Source organism: Moschus berezovskii, chromosome 5, assembly GCF_049115385.1.
Source record: "Moschus berezovskii isolate FMDL1 chromosome 5, NW_MosBer_1.0, whole genome shotgun sequence".
In the NCBI taxonomy this organism is placed as follows: domain Eukaryota; kingdom Metazoa; phylum Chordata; class Mammalia; order Artiodactyla; family Moschidae; genus Moschus; species Moschus berezovskii.
This window is the reverse complement of record NC_142464.1, coordinates 109,012,301-109,032,288: the sequence shown is the minus strand read 5'-3', so window position 1 is coordinate 109,032,288 and position 19,988 is coordinate 109,012,301. Positions and strand designations below refer to the sequence as shown.

The 19,988-nt window shown below is 45.8% G+C and overlaps 1 protein-coding gene across 5 annotated transcripts in view; it reads left to right on the top strand.

The window, feature by feature from the left end:
* The window catches only part of WDFY3 (WD repeat and FYVE domain containing 3), a 280,291-nt gene extending 260,554 nt beyond the window's left edge, over positions 1-19,737 (top strand). For all 5 annotated transcript variants that reach the window (XM_055434540.2, XM_055434541.2, XM_055434539.2 and 2 more), the window contains 10 exons: positions 250-397; positions 1,606-1,760; positions 2,673-2,831; positions 4,746-4,925; positions 9,263-9,445; positions 10,844-10,940; positions 14,271-14,594; positions 15,213-15,324; positions 15,670-15,867; positions 19,021-19,737. In XM_055434540.2, coding sequence (XP_055290515.2) covers positions 250-397; positions 1,606-1,760; positions 2,673-2,831; positions 4,746-4,925; positions 9,263-9,445; positions 10,844-10,940; positions 14,271-14,594; positions 15,213-15,324; positions 15,670-15,867; positions 19,021-19,144 — 1,680 coding nt within the window. In that variant the 3' untranslated portion in view covers positions 19,145-19,737. The remainder of the gene's footprint in view (positions 1-249; positions 398-1,605; positions 1,761-2,672; positions 2,832-4,745; positions 4,926-9,262; positions 9,446-10,843; positions 10,941-14,270; positions 14,595-15,212; positions 15,325-15,669; positions 15,868-19,020) is intronic.
* Positions 19,738-19,988: the final 251 nt, after the last annotated feature.

Here is a 19,988-nt window from a genome sequence, read left to right as displayed (position 1 = left end):
TCAGTGTAGCACAGCGCTTGATGGTAACCCAAGCTTGAGTATCAGGGTCTTGTCACCACTTACTGAGGTATGAGATCTCAGACAGCAACCTTCTGAGCCTCTTTAAATCTCTTTTGTCAAGTATAAAATGTGATGCCTAATGGCTGTTGTGAAGCTTAAGTGAAATAAAACAAAATATCTGGCAAATAAAAAGGCTGATTAATAAATGTTAGCTTTTGTTATAAAATGTGTTGTCTTCTCTCTTACCAGTTATTTAAAAAACCTCATCCACCCAAGCGAGTAAGGAGTCGACTCAACGGAGACAGTGCAGGGGTCTCAGTCCCACCAGGATCTACCAGTGACAAGATCTTTTTTCATCATCTTGACAACCTGAGGCCTTCGCTAACACCTGTAAAAGGTAAAATGACAGGGAATGAGCTTTTGATGGATGCTGTGAGACTGTTTAATAATCCTAGTTAAGCAATAACAAATTTGCTTCTCAGCAACAGTGTCATTTGTAGTAAGTCCTAAAACCACCAAATACTTATTAGAGTCTCTTTTCCTTCTCTCTTCTCTTCTTTCTGCATGTTGGATTTTGCATCTGAAAGAAACCCGACAGGTTTCTCTTCTCGGCTAGGGTACTGAAAACTAATACACCAAATCTTGTAATTCAACTTGTAGAAAACCTTCTGCCATCTTCATTCACACATGTTCTGCCAATTTAGAAATAGCAGTAAGACTTGTATTTTTAACATGCCAACTAAAAGCTTCTTTCATCTACTGTTATTGTAAGTTATTTTAAATTACTTTCCCAGGTAGACTTTTTTCCCCTTTGAATGAAAAAAAAAAAAATGTTTTGCAGAGTCTTGAAGTTGTCACTTAAATCCAAAAACTGGGTGGGCGCCCAGCTAGCTCTCTGCCGCCTGTCTCATTCCACAGACTGTGCCCTGTGCCAGCTCCAGCCACTGCCCAGAGATGGTTCTGGAGCACTGGCGTGGTTGACAGAGTCCTGGGTCAGAGCTGGGGTTCTTGGCCTTCCTTCAGGAAGTCTAGGGCTGGGAGGAGCTGAAGGCCTAGGTCTTTTGGAGGTCTGTGTGGCGTTCTGGGGAGCATCCCAGGACACTCTGGCAGTCCTCGGGATCAAAAGGTGGGCCTGATGGCTGGGAGCCAAACCCAAGCAAGTGTCCATAGCCAGATAGGCTGGTGACACCAGTCAGGGTCAACATCCACCTAGTGGGTCTATAGAAGGCTCAATTGGAAGCCACGCCCTACTTCCTCTCAGGTCAGTTTATATTAATGTGGGTGTCAAGATGCTTGATTTGTATGAATATCTGAGATCCCTTTACCCTCCCCTGTGGGCTTCCCAGGTGGCCTTAGTGGTGAAGAATCTGCCCACCGAGGCAGGAGATGCAAGAGATGCCAGTTCGGTCCCTGGGTTGGGAGGATGAAATGGCTTCCCAGTCTAGTATTCTTGCCTGGAGAATCCCATGAACAGAGGAGCCTGGTGGGCTACAGTCCATGGGGTCACAAGAGTCGGACACAACTAACACTCTCTACCCTCCTCTGTGGGATAATGAAGTTAGTTTTCCCTATACTGGTTCTAATATGTTGATTTGTTTTTTGTAGAACTCAAAGAGCCTGTGGGACAAATTGTGTGTACAGACAAAGGCATTCTTGCGGTAGAACAGAATAAGGTTCTTATCCCGCCAACCTGGAACAAGACTTTCGCTTGGGGCTACGCGGACCTCAGCTGCAGGCTGGGGACCTATGAATCAGACAAGGTTTGCACTGTTTCTTACTCACTTATGTCATCCTGCTCTTCCATGATCTGGAGATCCTGCTTTATGGGGGTGGGGATAGCTCAGACCAAGGGCTTCTCAGCTGCTCCTCCATAGCCCAGAGGAAGGGAGAGCTTCACTGCATCCCATCAGGATAGAGGAGCTAGTGGACGAGTCCTATTTCCTGCAGAAAAGCCTCTCCTGGAAGGTTGTGTACCAGGACCTAGCAGTTTGCCTTCCTCTCCAAGAACTCCTCCAGGCGGCCCTAGCCAACCAGGTGTTCAATATTTCTGCCAACCAGAAGAGCCTCCTTTTGAGTCACTGTCCCACTTACCATTTCGGACCTCTTAAATGGCTGGCAGAAAACCTGCCGCTCTTCCCCTCAGAAGCAGTTGCGGCTACCATTTTGAGTCCCGTTAGCATCTCTTGGAGAGGCAGTACGTAAGTGATCCTTTGGGGTCGTATTTGCCCCTTGACAGCCCTCTCCTGAATGGGACACAGTCTGTCTGTAACACAGTTCTGTCCCATTGGCATGACCAGCAGCACTCACGGTTTCCTTTACATTCTGCCTGCTACAGCAGATGCATCCTTTCAGCAGGTCACCGCTGCATCTCACATCGCATCACACAGCCTGAACGCCATTTTCCATCGCACAGTCTGAACATCTTTTTCCCTGACTGGAGAAACTGGAAACCCCCAATGTGAACAAAGTGCTTCCTATTATGATTTTCACAGCAACTACAGTTAAGAGGCTGTAGGGCGTAGTTCAGAGTAGAGCTTTAGGGAAGCAGCCCAGCAGGAGTTTGCCTGGGAGGGACCCAAACAGAGGTGCTCTTTCGTCTGGTTTGCTCGTCGTGGCTCAGGAGCTTGGAGTGCTTGATGGCATGTGTGTCTCAGATCTCTTCTACTTTACAGGCAGTGACTGTTTATGAATGTTTGTCGGAGTGGGGCCAGGTTCTCTGTGCGATCTGCCCCAACCCCAAGCTGGTCATCACGGGTGGAACAAGCACGGTCGTGTGTGTTTGGGAGATGAGCACCTCGAAAGAAAAGGCTAAGACTCTCACTCTCAAACAGGTAACAGAATGTGAGATGGTGGACCTATTCCACCCCACCTGCTCAAGCTCTAGAGAAACTGAAAAACTTCCTTAATTCCAAGGCAATTTAGACATTAATGGACAAGACCCAAAAAATGTATGTTCTTTTGCTAGAAACAGATCTTTAAAAAAAGTAAATGAAAAATCAGAGAATACTATTTCTGAAGATGATCCAAGCTGTCCTTTTTTAAAATCTGAAGCAAGATATCTTTAGGTGATATAGTGTTTTTTTTAATATATTTAAGTAATGTCAATGTTTCTAAGAGTTATATGTAGGTTAAATTCTTGCAAAACAGTTATATTTGCAATTGATTCATAATAACTTCTTTTCTGGATGCTTTTCATTCATCTATACCATCAAGTCATTGATTTTTGGTTTTTCTGTTTCTTCATTTATAATATTCTTGAGAACATGGCAAATTCATGAAATGTATTCAGAAAAACTATTGGTGATTTTATTAACAAGTATTTTTTATCCCTTGTTATGAGCTGACTCTATCATAAATGTTTAATCAGAACAAGAATTCTTTTATCATGAAGCCATCACCTTAATATTTGATTTATAAGTGAATTTACTGTAAGTTTCTTTTTAATGGAGTTTACATCTAGGTGATAACAAATTTTAAAAGTAGTGTGACAGTAATATCTGCCATTTACTGAACACCTGCCGTGTTCAGGGCACTGTGCTGGGAGTTTAAAGAATGTAAAACTGCAGTCCTGACATTTCTACAAGATCATTATCAGCCTGAGCTAATTAACACCTGGAAAAACCACGGCTTAGAGAACTTAAGACACAGGCCAACGTCACACCTTATGGTAAAACCAGGATATAAATTCAGTTCTCTGTGATCCCAAAGCTATTTTAAAACCAGACTCAGACAACCAGTGCTGTTTTAAATATCTATAGAAAGAATCGAGCCCCCCTTGCTTACTCCACTGACCACTCTATTGTCCAGAAACTTCAGTGGTTGCTGGGTCTAAAGGTGAGTCCTTGTGAGACACAGTCTCTACATGAGCAGGTGCAAGGCTGTCAGTGCAGTTTGCTGGTCCAAAAACTCCTGCTTATGATATTTTCAATTTAGAAAATGGGCTTCGAAGCTAGCTAGCATGCCTGTTAGCCCCTCGGTGCCAAGTACTTCTCACTTCGAACAGCCTTCTGGGTTTGCTAAGTATGTGTGTGCATCACCAAAATTTGATAAACAGTAAATACTCAGAAATTCCTAACAGTCATCTGAATCTTTTCCTTCAATATGTTTGTTTTCCTGCACTACCATTTCCCTGGATCCTGTTTCTCTTCGTATCCTAGCAAAAGAGAAACGTGTTTATTCTGGTTTGAGAACAGGTCCCTCTCGGGCGCAGGAGATGCCCAGGTGTGTCCAACTCCGTGACAGGTGCTCAGCAGACACGTCAGAGCTGCATCTTCCTGGGATCACATGTTACAACCATGCACTTATATTTTTAAAAAACACATCCAGTTGTAGTTCTGTAGAATGACTCTAGAGGATTCGAAGGCAGAAAAGAATAGATTCTGAGTTTAAATTCTGAATTTGAGAACTGTGATCGACACATCTCTGTGTGTCGGGAAGTGTGAGAAAACCCCAGCTGGGTTGCAATTGCGACTCTCACTTCCTTCTGAGATCCTGGGCTGAGTCCAGGAGAGAAGTAAGATATTAACAGGGAGTGGCGTCTCCCAAGTCCTCCACACTTCTCTCTTACCCCTGGTGGGGGAGGCAGGGACAGTGGCGAGAAAAGAATGAGGGCCTTCCAGACGCTGCTGTGCAAGGTGCTCCCCGCGAGCTGCATGCCCCTCGGGTCCCAGCACACCCAGCTGCTTGGAGTCCAGTAAGGAGCACGGCCACTGTGGTCAACCTGGTCTCATCTGCTCCCCTTTCAGGCCTTACTTGGCCACACTGATACGGTCACCTGTGCCACTGCGTCGTTAGCCTATCACATCATCGTCAGCGGGTCCCGAGACCGAACCTGCATCATCTGGGACCTGAACAAGCTGTCGTTCCTAACCCAGCTTCGAGGCCACCGGGCTCCCGTGTCTGCTCTGTGTATCAATGAATTAACCGTAAGTCGTAAATTGCTCACTTGGTTTGTGTGTAGGAAGACACGTAGCTCTGGCCAGCATAAATACAAAATAACTCTGCTTTCTAAGTTGATGGACATGCATCTTATAAAAGCCACTTGGTTTAGATGTTGTTTGCAAAAGCAAATGGATGTTAAAGTTTGTAACCCAGAAAACAATTCTGTCTTAAAATCCAGTCACTGCAGCAATACTTCAAAGAGCAAGATTTGGTTCAAAATAAAACAGTCTAGAATGCGCTTTTGTAAAAGCAAGGAATTTGTGGGGTTTGTTAAAATTGTTCAAGTTTTATGAAATATGTTCAAAGTATTTATAAAGTGAGGAGAGTAATATTTAGGTACCCAAGCAAGAGATAAAGTGTTGTAAAACAGTTTTCAAAACAGATTCCAAAGGTATGAAAAAAATGGCCCTCAAAAATACAATGAAACAGAACAAAATAAATGTGCTGACATAGGAACCCTCATGCCGACTGGGCGAGGAGGGGGAAAAAGTCATTGGTTTGGGATGTTGGGAAGCAGGGGACATTCAGGGTAGGTTTAGAGAAAATGAGGCCTCTGTGTCCAGGGGACAGATTCTCACATGTACCGGTCAGTCTGCAAGTGAATGAGAACCCCCAAGCTCATCACTTCTTAGCTGTAAATATTCTCTCCCCCCCTTGATGTCAGCCCCGCCGGGGATCATGCTATTGACACAGAACGGTCCTGGCTTTGTCATACCATCAGCCACAGGCAGCTTTCCTTTCAAAAGAGGCATATCTTTAATTTATACCAGAAGATTCTGAGTATTAAGGACTGTGCTTTCAGTCAAATACCTTGCAGTCACTCAGAGAAAAAAACGAAAAGGAAATTTACTCATTTCTATTTAATGGCACTTGCAGTTGTGCCATGGACTTGCTAAGTCTTGTCTGATTCTCTTGTGACCCCATGCACTGTAGGCCGCCAGGCTCCTCTGTCCATGGGGATTCTCCAGGCAAGAATCCTGGAGTGGGTTGCCATGCCCTCCTCCAGGGGATCTTCGCAACCCAGGGATTGAACCTGCATCTCCTGCATTGGCAGGTGGATTCTTTACCAATGAGCCACCAGGGAAGGCCAATTAATGTCACTTAGATTGTCTCATAATAATAAGAGTAATCAGAGTCAGGAATGAGACGGGCGTGTGTGGGGATAAGACAGTCAAATTTGTTTTCATGTATATTTGAAAGGCTTGAAATGTTTTTTAAAACAGCACCTTCGGTTGCTCCTGCAAAGGCATCTAAGAGGAGGTTTATGGAAATGTCAGGGCAGCAGAACCACTCTGATCTTCACTGTTTTGCTCTGAGTCAAATGCATAATTGCACTATTTCTAGCACTTTGTTTTATGATTGTTCTTAAAGGCTGAGGATTTTATTTCTAGTTAGTTGTCACTGGGGCCAGCTGGATTGCAATAGTTGCTGCGGACACTACAGACGTATTAGATTTTTCCCTTTGAAGATTCATTTGTCATCTCCATCACTCATGAGAAGATTTCTATTTCTGTTACATTTTTGTAGCCATCATCAAGTCTGCCTTACTGCAGTCTACACTTTGGGCGTAAGCTGCCTTGCAGCTGCCCTTTAATTCTCCTTACTCTCAACCCTCATAACCATAGGGTTTGCTCAAACGCACTCTAATCGAGGCGCCCTGGAGTAATTGCAGAATGTCTTGGGTAGTACATCATGGGGTGGCAGCCTCCCGTCTCCTACAGAGACTGAACCCATTAATTAAAACTCAGTTGCTGACACTCATCGTCAGAGGTGGTTCAGGGGCTGATCCAGAGGTAGACACAGCAGCGCTTTGCTCAGTGTGGTTTTTGTTTGGGTTTTTGTTTGGTTCTTGCCACCTTGGTAGACTGGGGGAGAAGGGGAAGGAACAGCAGCAAGACCAGCACAGACAGTGGTTTGGAAAAGCACCAGGTCGCGCCTGCCTTCCCTTCCCTTCCCTTCTTGGTTGCATGGGTCCTGCTGTTTCGTTTCTAGCTTTCCTCTGTTTTTGATGTTGTTGTGTTCAGTCGCTCAGTCATGCCCAACTCTTTGCGACCCCATGGACTGCAGCACGCCAGGCCTCCCTGTCCTTCACTATCTCCCAGAGCCTGCTCAAACTCATGTCTGTTGAGTCAGGGATGCCATCCAACCATCTCGTCCTCTGTCATCCCCTTCTCCTCCCGCACTCAATCGTACTCAATCATTTCCCAGCATCAGGGTCTTTTCTAATGAGTCAGCTGTTCACAAAAGGTAGCTGAAGTATTGGACCTTCAGCATCATCCTTCCAATGAATATTCAGGACTGATTTCCTTTAGGATGAACTGGTTGGATCTCCATGCAGTCCAAGAGACTCTCAAGAGTCTTCTCCAACACCACAGTTCAAAAGCATCAATTCTTTGGCGCTCAGCTTTCTTTATAGTCCAACTCTCACATCCATACATGCCTACTGGAAAAACCATAGCTTTGTCTAGACAGACCTTTGTCGGCAAAGTAATGTCTCTGCTTTTTAATATGCTAAGTTGGCCGTTGCTTTTCTTCCAAGGAGCAAGCATCTTTTAATTTCATGGCTGCAGTCACCATTTGCAGTGATTTTGGAGCCCAAAAAAATAAAGTCTGTCACTGTTTCCATTGTTTCTCCATCTGTTTGCCGTGAAATGATGGAACTAGATGCCATGATCTTAGTTTTTTGAATGTTGAGTTTTAAGCCATCTTTTTTGCTCTCATCTTTCACTTTCATCAAGAGGCTCCTTAGTTCTTCACTCTCTACCATAAGGGTGGTGTCATCTGCATATCTGAGGTTGTTGATATCTCTCCTGGCAATCTTGATTCCAGCTTGTGCTTCTTCCAGCCCAGCATTTCTCATGATGTACTCTGCATAGAAGTTAAATAAGCAGGGTGACGATATACAGCCTTGATGTTCTCCTTTCCCAATTTGAAACCAGTCCGTTTTTCCATGTCCAGTTCTAACTGTTGCTTCTTGACCTACATACAGGTTTTTCAGGAGGTAGGAGAGGTGGTCTGATAGTCCCATCTCAAAGAATTTTCCACAGTTTGTTGTGATTTACACAGTCAAAGTCTTTAGCATAGTCAGTGAAGCAGAAGTAGATGTTTTTCTGAAGTTCTCTTGCTTTTTCTATGATCCAGTGGATGTTGGCACTTTGATCTCTGGTTCCTCTGCCTTTTCTCAATCCAGCTTGAACATCTGGAAGTTCTCGGTTAACATACTGTTGAAGCCTAGCTTGGAGAATTTTGAGAATTACTTTGCTAGCTTGTGAAATGAGTGCAATTGTGCAGTAGTTTGAGCATTCTTTGGCATTGCCTTTCTTTGGGATTGGAATAAAAACTGATCTTTTCCAGCCCTTGGCCATTTCTGAATTTTCCAAATTATTGTTTTGTTGACCATCTTCCAATTCCTGTACGTTGCCCTATGCCCACTAGCTGTACTGAAATCCACCAGATCATTTCTGAAGTTAGACCTAGCATCACACTTGTCAGACTATCTCAGGGATACAAGAGGCTGCCTGGGATGTGGTATAGAAGCTTTGGGGTATCTAAAGGGCCCAGCGCACTAACCGACACACTGTTGATGCTTCAGGAAGTATCTTAGTTCCTTTGACAGTACTGGGTTGTTTTTTCAGCAAACTGGTAGAATTTGAAGGAAAAGCTTCATTTCTGTTTTTGTTTTTTTTTTTTCCTATCTTTGGAACTCATGAAAAACTGACTTCTCAGCTCAGGGAGTCTTAGGGTTTATTCAGTGTGCCAAGAAATGACCTACATACTAGCTTTCTTCTTCTCTATTGTGAATACAAATTTGTAATAGGATATTACAGTGTTACCAAGATTTCATCTTTTCATTTATTGAAGGAGAGTCCCAGCTGTGCCAAACTAAAAGATTTCTCTTCTACCCCGTGGCTTTTGTGATTGGGCTTATTTTGTAAAATTAAGTGGGTTCCTACCTCTTGGTGGAAGGTATAAATAGATTATGTAAACAGTAAGAGGTAAAAGAGTGGTCATCACTTCCTCAGATCACAGATAACTTTGACATGGAATGCATCAGGGCTCTGCTGATTGTGTGGGAGGGCTCCCACCTCCATCACCAGATCAGCTTGGCCCGTCTTCATGCCACCTTGAATTCTAAAAGAGGCCTCTGTTCAGGGTATTTTTTTTTTAAGTCAGCAAGCTCTGGATTCCACGCTACCTCAGAAATTACCCAGTCACTAGTCAAAGCACTTAAGAGGGTTCTCGAGAGCCAGACCAAAGTTTCAGTTGGTTCTGAAAGGAGCATGTCCTCTGCCAGGAGTGACGTTTCTCTTCCCTTTCTCAGGGGGACATCGTGTCCTGCGCCGGCACGTACATCCATGTGTGGAGCATCAATGGGAACCCCGTCGTGAGTGTGAACACGTTCACAGGCAGGAGCCAGCAGATCGTCTGTTGCTGCGTGTCGGAGATGAACGAGTGGGACACACAGAATGTCATCGTCACGGGCCACTCGGACGGCGTGGTCCGGGTAGGTCCACTGTGAGCACACGGGCCGGGGTGTTTGCTGCCCTGGTTCACCCGAAGCTTCTGTAGCTGTCCACAGGTGAATACACCTGGAGGTTTTCCTGCTGTTTAGCAAACTCGCACTCAGATGTAGACCTTGGCCACCGGGTTATCAGACGTCTGGCGCATCAGTGACTCGGCCTCTTTTTCCCCCATTAAGTAGATGCGTTAGTGCTGTTGACCACTTGACACAGGATCACTTAGACACCGTTTCCCTGTCACGCTGGGATTGCTAGAAATGTCAGCTGGCCAAGTATTGGCCTTTCAGCCCATCAGGTGGCTTATTAGGGAAAATGGGGACCGTCTCTTCTCTGCAGAGTATCACAGAGCTTGATCATGCTTCCAGGGGCCTCACGTCTTCCATTCCTTTCCTGTCTCAGATCCTGGGCGATTTTACCTGAATTGTAGATCCGTTTATCCTTTTCTTAGTTTTCATGTGTTGAAAGAAAGTGAAATCGCTCAGTTGTGTCCAACTGTTTGCAACCCCACGGACTGCAGCCTACCAGGCTCCTCTGTCCATGGGATTTTCCAGGCAAGAGTACTGGAGTGGGTTGCCATTTCCTTCTCCAGGAGATCTTCCCAACCCAGGGATCAAAGCCGGGTCTCCCGTATTATAGGCAGATGCTTTACTTTCTGAGCCACCAGGGAAGCTGATGCGTTCATGTGTTGGGCCTCTACCAAAAATGGAATCCACAGACTGTTTACCTTTTTAGTCTGTTCTAATACTTGGGTGTTTCTCTCAGGAGATTTTTTTCTTTGTGTCCTTCTTTAATTATGCTCTGTAAATGGAGAGAGCAGCTGGCTGCTGCCCTTGAAACCACAGTCACAAGCAGAGCTACACGACGAGGCCATCGGCCACTCCCCGGCCACACCCTGCTCTCAGACTGTGGGCACACCCCCAAAGCCGCAGGCCTGCAGAGCAGCATTCCAGTTTACTCCATCTGTGAGGCATCATGGAGAGCTCCTAACCAAATACGTCTGGGGCTCCTGCTTCCTGTACCCCTTCCTGGATGTATAAAGTATATATCAGTGTATGCAGGGCTCGCAGGGGTTTTGTAGGCAATAAGGACGTGTACGTAGTTTGACTGTTTCTGAAATCTCTTTGACCCCATTCCTTTTCCCTTGACCATGAAAAACCCACTGACATCCCGTGCAACACAGTTTGAGGAGAACTGTTTAATTCGTAAGCAGTCCCTGCCACATTTTTCAAAATATAGGGAAACCTGACTGTACATAATAAGAGAAATCAGGTTACCTATTTAACCCCGAGAATCCATCTTCATGTGGTAACTTATAAATTGTTTCTATAATCTGTTCAACTGTGTTGTTGTTGTTTTTTTCCCCCATGCTTATTTAAATTCAGTTTTGGAGAATGGAATTTTTGCAAGTTCCTGAAACGCCAGCCCCTGAGCCTGCTGAAGTCCTTGAAATGCAGGAAGACTGTCCAGAAGCACAAATCGGTACTGAATACTTCTAAGTTTTGCAGTAGTTTTCATGTTTCTTTTTTTTTTTTTTAATCTTTATGAGTAAACTTACATCAACCAAGGTAAGCAAGAGCCTGAGGTCGGGCATTGCTATCAGAAGTGCTCTTACCGCCTGGCGTGCAAAGCAGCCTGGCAGGCTCACAGAGTTCTCTGGTTCATTGGGCAGCACCCCAGGTGGTAGTGTCTCGTGGTCAGCTTTCACATCCCACAATAAATACAGTTACAGGCTTCCCAGAATACCAGAGGCTTGGGCTTTCCATTCTGAGCAATACAAAGCAGGTCCAAGAATCCACTGTCTGATGAGTCAGGGGGCCACAACTCAGTCCCTCCATCACTTGAACAGCTCAGTGTGAGTGACAGGGCAGCATCATGTTTGTAAACTATTCGCAGAGACAGACCAGAGTCCATGCCCTAGACCCCCTCAAGAAGCACCTTCATCAAACAGGAGCCTGGTGATCGGTATTTTTGTCATTTAGTCGCTAAGTCATGTGTGACTCTTTGCGACCCCATGCACTGTAGCCCACCAGGTTTCTCTGTCCATCGATTTCCCAGGCAAGAATACTGGAGTGGGTTGCCGTTTCCTCCTCCAGGGTATCTTCCCAGCCCAGGAATTAAACCCACATCTCCTGCATTGGCAGGCAGGTTCTTGGTACCACTGAGCCACCAGGGAAGCCCCAATCTTTGTTCTGTATCTGCTGTTTGTGAAGCACTTTAACATTTTCCAGTGAAATATAGATATAGATTTATTTGTGTGTGGAATGTTTGGAAATGGCACCAAGAATCGGTCTAAGGTGTGCTTTGGGTTACTGAGTCTCCAGAGAAGTACCTCTCGCTGATTTAGATCAACTGGTCCAAGACTCTTCATTGAAAGGAACAGGGCTTTAAGTTCAACCTCTAGATCGTCTCTCCATGACTAATTTTTGTACACTGAGAATTCAGCATGAGTTTGACAATATGAGGAAGTTGCTAAGGGAAAAGTCTTACTATCAGAAAGACACAAATCCTTCTCCTTGTAAGCTGACAGTAGCTTTTACTTTCTTTGCCAGAACCGATGAACAGGATATTGTAATGCTTATATTACTTTAATGCATGTAAATGTCCACATAGACAATTGCAGCTCCACTAAGAAGAAAGTCATCTGGGTGTTTGGAGACCTACACTGAGAATTCAGTTCAGTTAGTATTTGAGAGTTAATAACTTTGTGTGTCAGACATCGACTGTTCAGTCTAATGAGAAGTGTGTCCCTTCCTCTTAACAAAGCTTGTAGGTGAGTAACAGGAAAATACGAATAAGGAGAGAAGAAGGGGTCAGATTCAGGGAGGAGAGACATTTGTCTGTCTTCGTCCTCTTTCTGTTTTCACATTGTGGACAGAGTTTGGCAGGAGTGGCAGAGGCAGAGAGCCGCCCACAGAAAGGGACCGTGTCAAAGTGGTAGGACTCAAGGGCAGGGCCCCAGATGAAAGAGAAGACAAGCTAGTGGCTCTCTGGAAATCAAACCCGTGTCAAAGACCACTGTTTGAAAACTTTCCTGATCATAAGCCATTGGGTTAAAAAAAAAAAAAACCTGAAATTAGCCAACCAGATTACTAACATTAGTAGAAGTGTTAATCGCTCAGTTATGTCCAACTCTGTGTAATCTCATGGACTGTCTCCTCTGTCCATGGGATTTCCCAGGCAGGAATAATGGTGTGGGTTGCCAGTTTCTCCTTCGAGTGGATCTTCAGGTTTGATCCCTGGGTCTACTTCGTTGCAGGCAGACGCTTTACCACAGGCAAATTAAGTATTTGTCTAGTTAAAAAATATGCGTAGTGGACTGGTGCTTGCTCACTTGTTTGTTTGTTTGTTTTTGGCTGAGTCAAGTTGTAGTTGGGGCACGCAGGATCTTCACTGACAACGCAAGTTCAGAGCGAATGGGTTCAGTAGTTGAGGCACACAGGCTTCGTTGCCCTGTGGCGTGTGAGATCTTAGTTCCCTGACCAGGGATCAAACCTGTATCTCCTCCATTGGAAGGCGAATTCTTAACCACTGGACCACCAGGAGGTCCCTGCTCACTTGTTCTTGCTCTCTCCTTTGTTCCAGTTACGTGTGTTTGAAAGTAAGTGAAAGTGTTGGTCGCTCAGTCGTGTCTGACTCTTTGCAACCCCGTGGACTGTAGCCTGCCAGGCTCCTCTGTCCATGGGATTCTCCAGGCAAGGATACTGTAGTGGGTTGCCATTCTCTTCTCCAGGGGATCTTCCTGACCTAGGGATTGAACCCAGGTCTCCTGCTCTGCAGGCAGTTAGATTCTTTACCGTCTGAGCCACCAGGAAAGCTAGTTTTCCCTCCAGAAGACTACTGCAGGGGAATTGAGCTGAAGAAGTGCACAGTAACAATGGAAAGAGGAGGAAGAACAAAATTCTCAAGATTTCTGTCTGTAGTCTGTTCATCTGTGCTGTCATTTATATTGACTGCTTGTGGAAGGCACCATGTTGGGGCTCCTTCTTTCCAACTGACCACTGTCTTGTAGAAATAATGACCAAAAGTAATAGTTTGAGGTGATGATTTTAAATGTGTGAGAGCCATACAGCTGTTAAAGGAGCCCAGAAGAGAGAGTTAACATTCTGTTGCAGGAACCACGTAAGATTTTAGAGAAAGAAACATTTAAGATATGTCTTAAGAGATAGGTCACGTCGGAACACACAGAGATTTGCAAGATGGGTCCAGGCAGGGCCAACCTGCATGCACAAAACTAGCTGCAAGGAGAAGCAGGGCTGCGTGGAGAGCAGAGTGGGCACATCCAGCTGAGCTGTGGCCGTGAGGCAGGTGCAGGTAGTGAGAAATTCATAAAGGCAGGCTTTGGCCAGATTGTGAAAGGATAAATGCCAATCTAAGGATTTGGGCCAAAACAGTCTATGAACTCTGAAATTCTACCATTTTGCTATCGTACCTAACTGAAAATTCTGGCAATTTATTTGCCTTTATGGCTTCCCAGGTTGAGCGAGTGATAAATAACCCTTTTGCCAGTGAAAGAGACATAAGAGATGTGGGTTCAATCCCTGAGTCAGGAAGGTCCCCTGGAGGAGGGCACAGCAACCCACTCTCGTATTCTTGCCTAGAGAATCCCATGGACAGAGGAGCCTGGCAGGCTGCAGTCCACAGGGTCACAAAGAGTGGGACACAACTGAAGCGACTTTGCATATTGTAATATTGAGCTTAAAATACTGTCTCTTGTGTCTTAACCAGTAGAGGAAAAATACCAGTGGGACAAAGCTGGATCTAACCATGATGTGTGTGTATGTTTTCTAATTCCCCCAATGCATCACCCAGGGCAAGAAGCCCAGGACGAGGACAGCAGTGATTCCGAAGCCGATGAGCAGAGCGTCAGCCAGGACCCCAAGGACACGCCCAGCCAGCCCAGCAGCACCAGCCATCGGCCCCGGGCAGCCTCCTGCCGAGCCACAGCCACCTGGTATAACGACAGTGGCTCCGACGACTCCAGGCGCTGGTCTGATCAGCTCAGCCTCGATGAGAAAGACGGCTTCATATTTGTGAACTATTCAGAGGGCCAGAGCAGACCTCATCTTCAGACTCCCCTTAACCACCCCCACCCCAATCCCATCGAGGCGCGGAATTACAGCCGATTGAAGCCTGGTAACTCGGAAGTCCCACATCTGTTTGTCAAGCCTTATGGGTTGGCTAGGGTCGGTGGACTGAGGCAGAGCGCTGCAGCTCTTCTTTGCCCCATCCCTGTGACCGAGGCCACACGCCGAGAGGGCCTCACGTTTCTTCTTGTATAAAGTGGACCTAGAGACCCTTGGAGATGCTATTCTACAGTAGCATTTGCAATATGTTGGGCATTTTGTAAAGAAAAATAACCTCAAACCAAAACTTCATTCATTCACAAATTATGAGAACTTTTGAAAATGGGTAGGCTATGGATTATGGATAAATAGATAAAACTCTATTCTCAGAGAACTTTACCTGTGATAGAGTTAGGGGCCAGGTCCTCAACTGGAGAAGTTGTGTCTTGCCCTGAGGGTTTCCCCCTCTCCGTGTTTGTCTTTGTGAAGGCCTAACTGAGTCCATGGTCAGTGTCAGGCTAGACTGCTGGACCTTTAATAACCAAGGCAGCAGCGACCAAGAACCAGAGAGGCTGCCAGAGCTATGTTTGGCAGCACCCTCAAGTTTGAGGGCCCTTTGTTAGGGGCCACCTACCATACGTGGGCTCCCCTCGCTTCATCAATCATGCATTGCCCTTTTCCACCCCAGGGTACCGCTGGGAACGGCAGCTGGTGTTCAGGAGTAAGCTGACCATGCACACGGCCTTCGACCGGAAGGACAACGCTCACCCTGCTGAGATCACCGCACTGGGCGTCTCCAAGTAAGTGGCCAGCTCTCCTGGGGCCCAGCCTGCACTCAAGCCACCTCTGGGGCGCACAGGTTTCATCTGTATTATCCTGTGGGGCTCCACCAGACAAACCAGGATGCCTGCCAGTGTGTGGGTTTCACTTGTGAATTTCAAAAACCAAAAAACGTTGCCGTCTCTGTTCTTCAGAGATACAGCACGGTTTGATGCATGGAGGGTTGAGATGGAAGTGTGCATTTGGGCTCAGTGCTGTTCTGTGCTTGTCCATGCTCGACCCCTCCCCAGCACACACATCCACTGGGGACCGGGGTCACAGGGAGCTGCGGCCGCGTGGCGGTGACTCTGCCATGTCTCCTGCAGGGACCACAGCAGGATCCTTGTGGGTGACAGTCGGGGCCGGGTGTTCAGCTGGTCTGTGAGTGACCAGCCCGGCCGCTCCGCCGCTGACCACTGGGTGAAGGATGAAGGAGGGGACAGCTGTTCAGGCTGTTCTGTGCGGTTCTCTCTCACGGAAAGACGGCACCATTGCAGGAACTGCGGTCAGCTCTTCTGCCAGAAGTAAGATGAGATGCAAGCTTTCTTTCTTTTCAATTATAAAATGAATTTTTGTTTATTTATCTTTAGTTGCTCTGGGTCTCTGCCGTGTGCAGGCTTTTCTCTAGTTACAGCAAGGGTTGGGGCTACTCTCTAGTTGCAGTGCTCGGGCTTCCTCTCACTGTGGCTTCTTTTCTTGCAGAGGCAGGGCTCTAGGTGCACAGGCTTCAGTAGGTGTGATTCATGGGCTCAGTGGCCCGGTGGCAGGTGGGATCTTCAGTTAGGGTTTGAACCTGTGTCCCCTGCATTGGCAGGCTGAGTCTTAACCACTGGACCACCAGGGAGGTCCTTGATGGACTCAAGGGATTTTCTTTCATTTCATCAGAACAATAAGCAGTACTGCAGTGCACACCATTATAAATGCCCTCTTCATACACAAGCTGGAGTTTCCCTAGAGGAGACACCTCAGAAAGGAATTGATCGATGGCAGACATACCCCTGAGCTTAACTAGCTATTGCCAGATTACTCTCCAGAACAGCACTGCTTGTTCACTCTCCCTCCAGCAGGATATGTCAGATCTTGCAGTGCTTATTCGTACCTGGTACTGCCAAGCTTTTCCTCTTTTGCCAATCTGATAGCCAGACTGTGTTGTTTTAACTTGCAGCATTTCTGAGGTTGAACATCTTTTCATATGCTTATTGCCAGTTTTGAGTTTCCTCTTGGGTAACTTGGCCCATTTCCCCTTTGGGTTTGCTCTTCTGTTTTTTTCCACCTACTTGAGGAGTTGTTTTGTATCCTGGGCTCTGATCCTTTGCCTTATATATGTCTTGCAGATATCTTCTGCCAGTCTATGGCTTGTGTTTTTAACTTGATGTATGTTTTTTTTTCTGGCACACGGGTTTAGAATTTTGATGTAGTAGCATGTGTTACTTTTTATGCCTTTTGCTTCTTTTTTTGGTCTTAAAAAATCTTTCTGTGTCCCGAGGTCATAAAGATGGCCTTGTTCATTTTCTTTTAAAAGTTTCAAAGTTTTGTTTTTCACATTTGGGTCTTTACGTTCAAATCCATTTGGAATTTATTTGGGGGTACGACATGAGGTGGGGATCACTTACATTTCCCGGGTATGAAGAGTCAGCTGTTCCATATGCATTGATTGATTCCTTGGCATCTCTGTCATACACTGGGGTCCCACATATGCATGTTCAGGCCTTACTTTCTTTTTTTTAAGACTTATTTACTTACATATTTGTCTGCTTAGTTTCTCAGTCTTGTCCAGCTCTTTGTGACCCTTTGGACTGTAGCCTGTCAGCCTCCTCCGTCAATGGGATTTCCCAGGCAAGAATGTCTGTCTGTCTATTTTTGACTGCACTGGGTCTTCATTGCTGTTCGTGGGCTTTCTCCACTTGCAGTGTGGGCTACTCTTCATTGTGGTACATGGGCTTCTCTTGTTGTGGAACACAGGTCCTAGGGCGTGTGGGCTCAGCCGTTATGGCATGCAGGCTTAGTTTCTCCTGAGGTATGTAGGATCTTCCCGGACCAGGGATCAAACCCGTGTCCCTGCATTGGCAGGCAGATTCTTAACCACTAGACCATCAGGGAAGCCCCAGTCCTTAGTTTTCATGGCAGACAACAGAAAAGATCCCCCAGGCAGTACTTAACTGATCTTTATACTGCCTTACTCGAAAGATGCTTTCACAGAAAACAAAGTGTGTCATTGCTCCTGAGCCAGTCGCTGAGGGCCTTGGCTTATTGGAAAGGCTACGGTCTTGGGTTTGCACTGCCCAGGTCTCACTGGGCTGTTGTCCGTTGCGTCACCTCAGCACATTACTAGCCCTCTCTGAAATCACATGAGTTTCGTAAAGCACCAGGTGCAAAGTCTGGCAGTATAGGTGTTTAGTAAAAAGTATTATCATAATTATAAACTTTTTTCAGATTAATGTCTTAAACCTTTTCTCCTGAGATGTCTGATTCAAGGTGAGGTAGCAGAAAGTTGCTGCCAGCCACTTCTTACAGGAACTTCCATGATGGCAGAGGAATCAGTCTTGAACTTCTGTGCTTTGAGTCACCCACTCTGTGAAGCCTAGTAATCTGGTAATTTCTGGTCATCAGCACCTCCATGTCTGCTGACACAGATCTGTTCTTTGTAGTGTTTAGTTTTCAAAGTACTGTTTACATGTAGGTAATTCTTTAAATTATCCCAGGCCCTCAAATGTTGAATGGAGGCTTTATTTGAAAAACCAACCAAACAAGTGGCTGATGATGACATAATGTGCATGGAAGGAATGCTGTCCCAGAGGGCATAGCCCTGCCGTGATCTTTTACCCTTGAGCTGCTGAGGGAGCTTGCCAGCATTCCTAAGGGTCTCCTCAAAGTCCAGCCCCTTAAACCCCCGAGGCTGGTGGCGCTTCACTTATAAGTGAATCTTCTACTGGTAGATTAATGGAGGAAATAAAATTTTCAGTCCCGTGAAAAGCCAAGCTCAAAGTGACAGAGTGCCACATTCAGGGTCATATCCTGCTTTATGCCAGGAATAATAATGCTTTCTATAAAGAACTTGAACATCTGTAAGTGTGTATTCCACCTCAAGAAATTCTGTCAAGATAAACAGAAAATGAGAACATTTGGACCAGACAGAAAAGTCAAAGTCATTTAAGAAATGACTGAAGAGTGAATCAAAGTGTTTAAAAGCTCAGAACTCTTTAGTGACCAAAGTATCTTTTAAAATGAGTCATAAGAGCTCTAATGCCCACGGAAAATAGTCAGGCTCCAAGTAAAGACATTGGCATACTGCCCAAGGTTACAGGACGTGAGGAAGAATGGCCTACTTCCATCCTGCACAGGAAGAATGGCCTCAGAGCTGTTCACTTCCCTTGGCTTCATCCTATAGGAGAATCTTAACTTTTTTTTTTAATTCTCTCTTGTCAAATAAATGGCTTGCCTTGGTTTAGTAGCACTTTTCTTCATAGAATGAAACAAGGAATACAGCATTCCTTATGGTCCTTGGTCAAAAACTGCATGACCCGTGCCAGTACGGCCTCTGGCATCCTTCTGACACAATATCGTCTTGGGCATTATACTGCAGGCTGTCCATTCTGTTTTTAAATTAGCATTCCGGGGCCCAGTGGTCCAGTGTGGGGGAAAAAATCCATAACTACCTGGTTTTGCCTCTCCTTTAGGTGCAGCCGATTTCAGTCAGAAATCAAACGCTTGAAAATCTCCTCCCCAGTACGTGTCTGTCAGAACTGTTACTACAACTTACAGCATGAGAGGAGTTCAGAAGACGGGCCTCGGAATTGTTGAAGATCCAGCAAGCTGATTGGAGACCACGGTCTGGAGACCCCGCTTCCCGCCTCCCCCGTCACAGCTCGCAGCTCGGGAGGCAGGGGAACAGTCTCCGTTTACACAGCTCTTCACGCCGCGCGTCTGAAGTGTGGGACTCGAAGGGAACACTGACCGACCGGGCGTAGCGTGCAGCCGGGAGGCAGACGCGGTGCAGGTGAGCCGCACAGGAAGAGCACGAGGTGGCTCCCGCGAGCCGCGGCTCAATATCCGACTCTCCCTTAGCAGTCGCTGTCTCCAAGAGAAAATCCTCACCTGTTAACTGTTCTTTTCTTGCGTCTCGTTTTTGTAGAGCTGCTCATCCTCAATTGGAAAAATCAACGACTACAAAAAAAAAAAAAAAAGGCTTTTAGAAAATGGTTGTAAATCTGACTTCTTTGCAAGTAACTGTGTATATTGTAAATAGGTCCAAAGGCCTTTTTTTCTAAATAAGGACTTAACAGCCTGTAACATGAGACTTCAACTAAACCACTAATTCAATGAAATTCTTATGGTTTGTCTGACATCGCTCACCAATTAATTATAAATATTTTTTTTTTAAATCCTCAAAGACATTATCTGTGGTCTTTTTTCCTTCCCCCTTTCAAGCCCAGCCCATGTGCCCGATGTCCTTTCTCTCAAGTTGCCCACGGTATCTCCACTTAACCTAAGCTAGTAACCAAAACAATGTCATGTGGACCTTCTTTAGGAAACAGTGTGGCAGAACAGGAGTCTGGCCCTGAGATCCCCTGGCAATCTTTGGGCATCTTGCACATGGCTACACACCACCTCGGTGTTGTTCTGATGTCATAAGGCCCCATGTAGA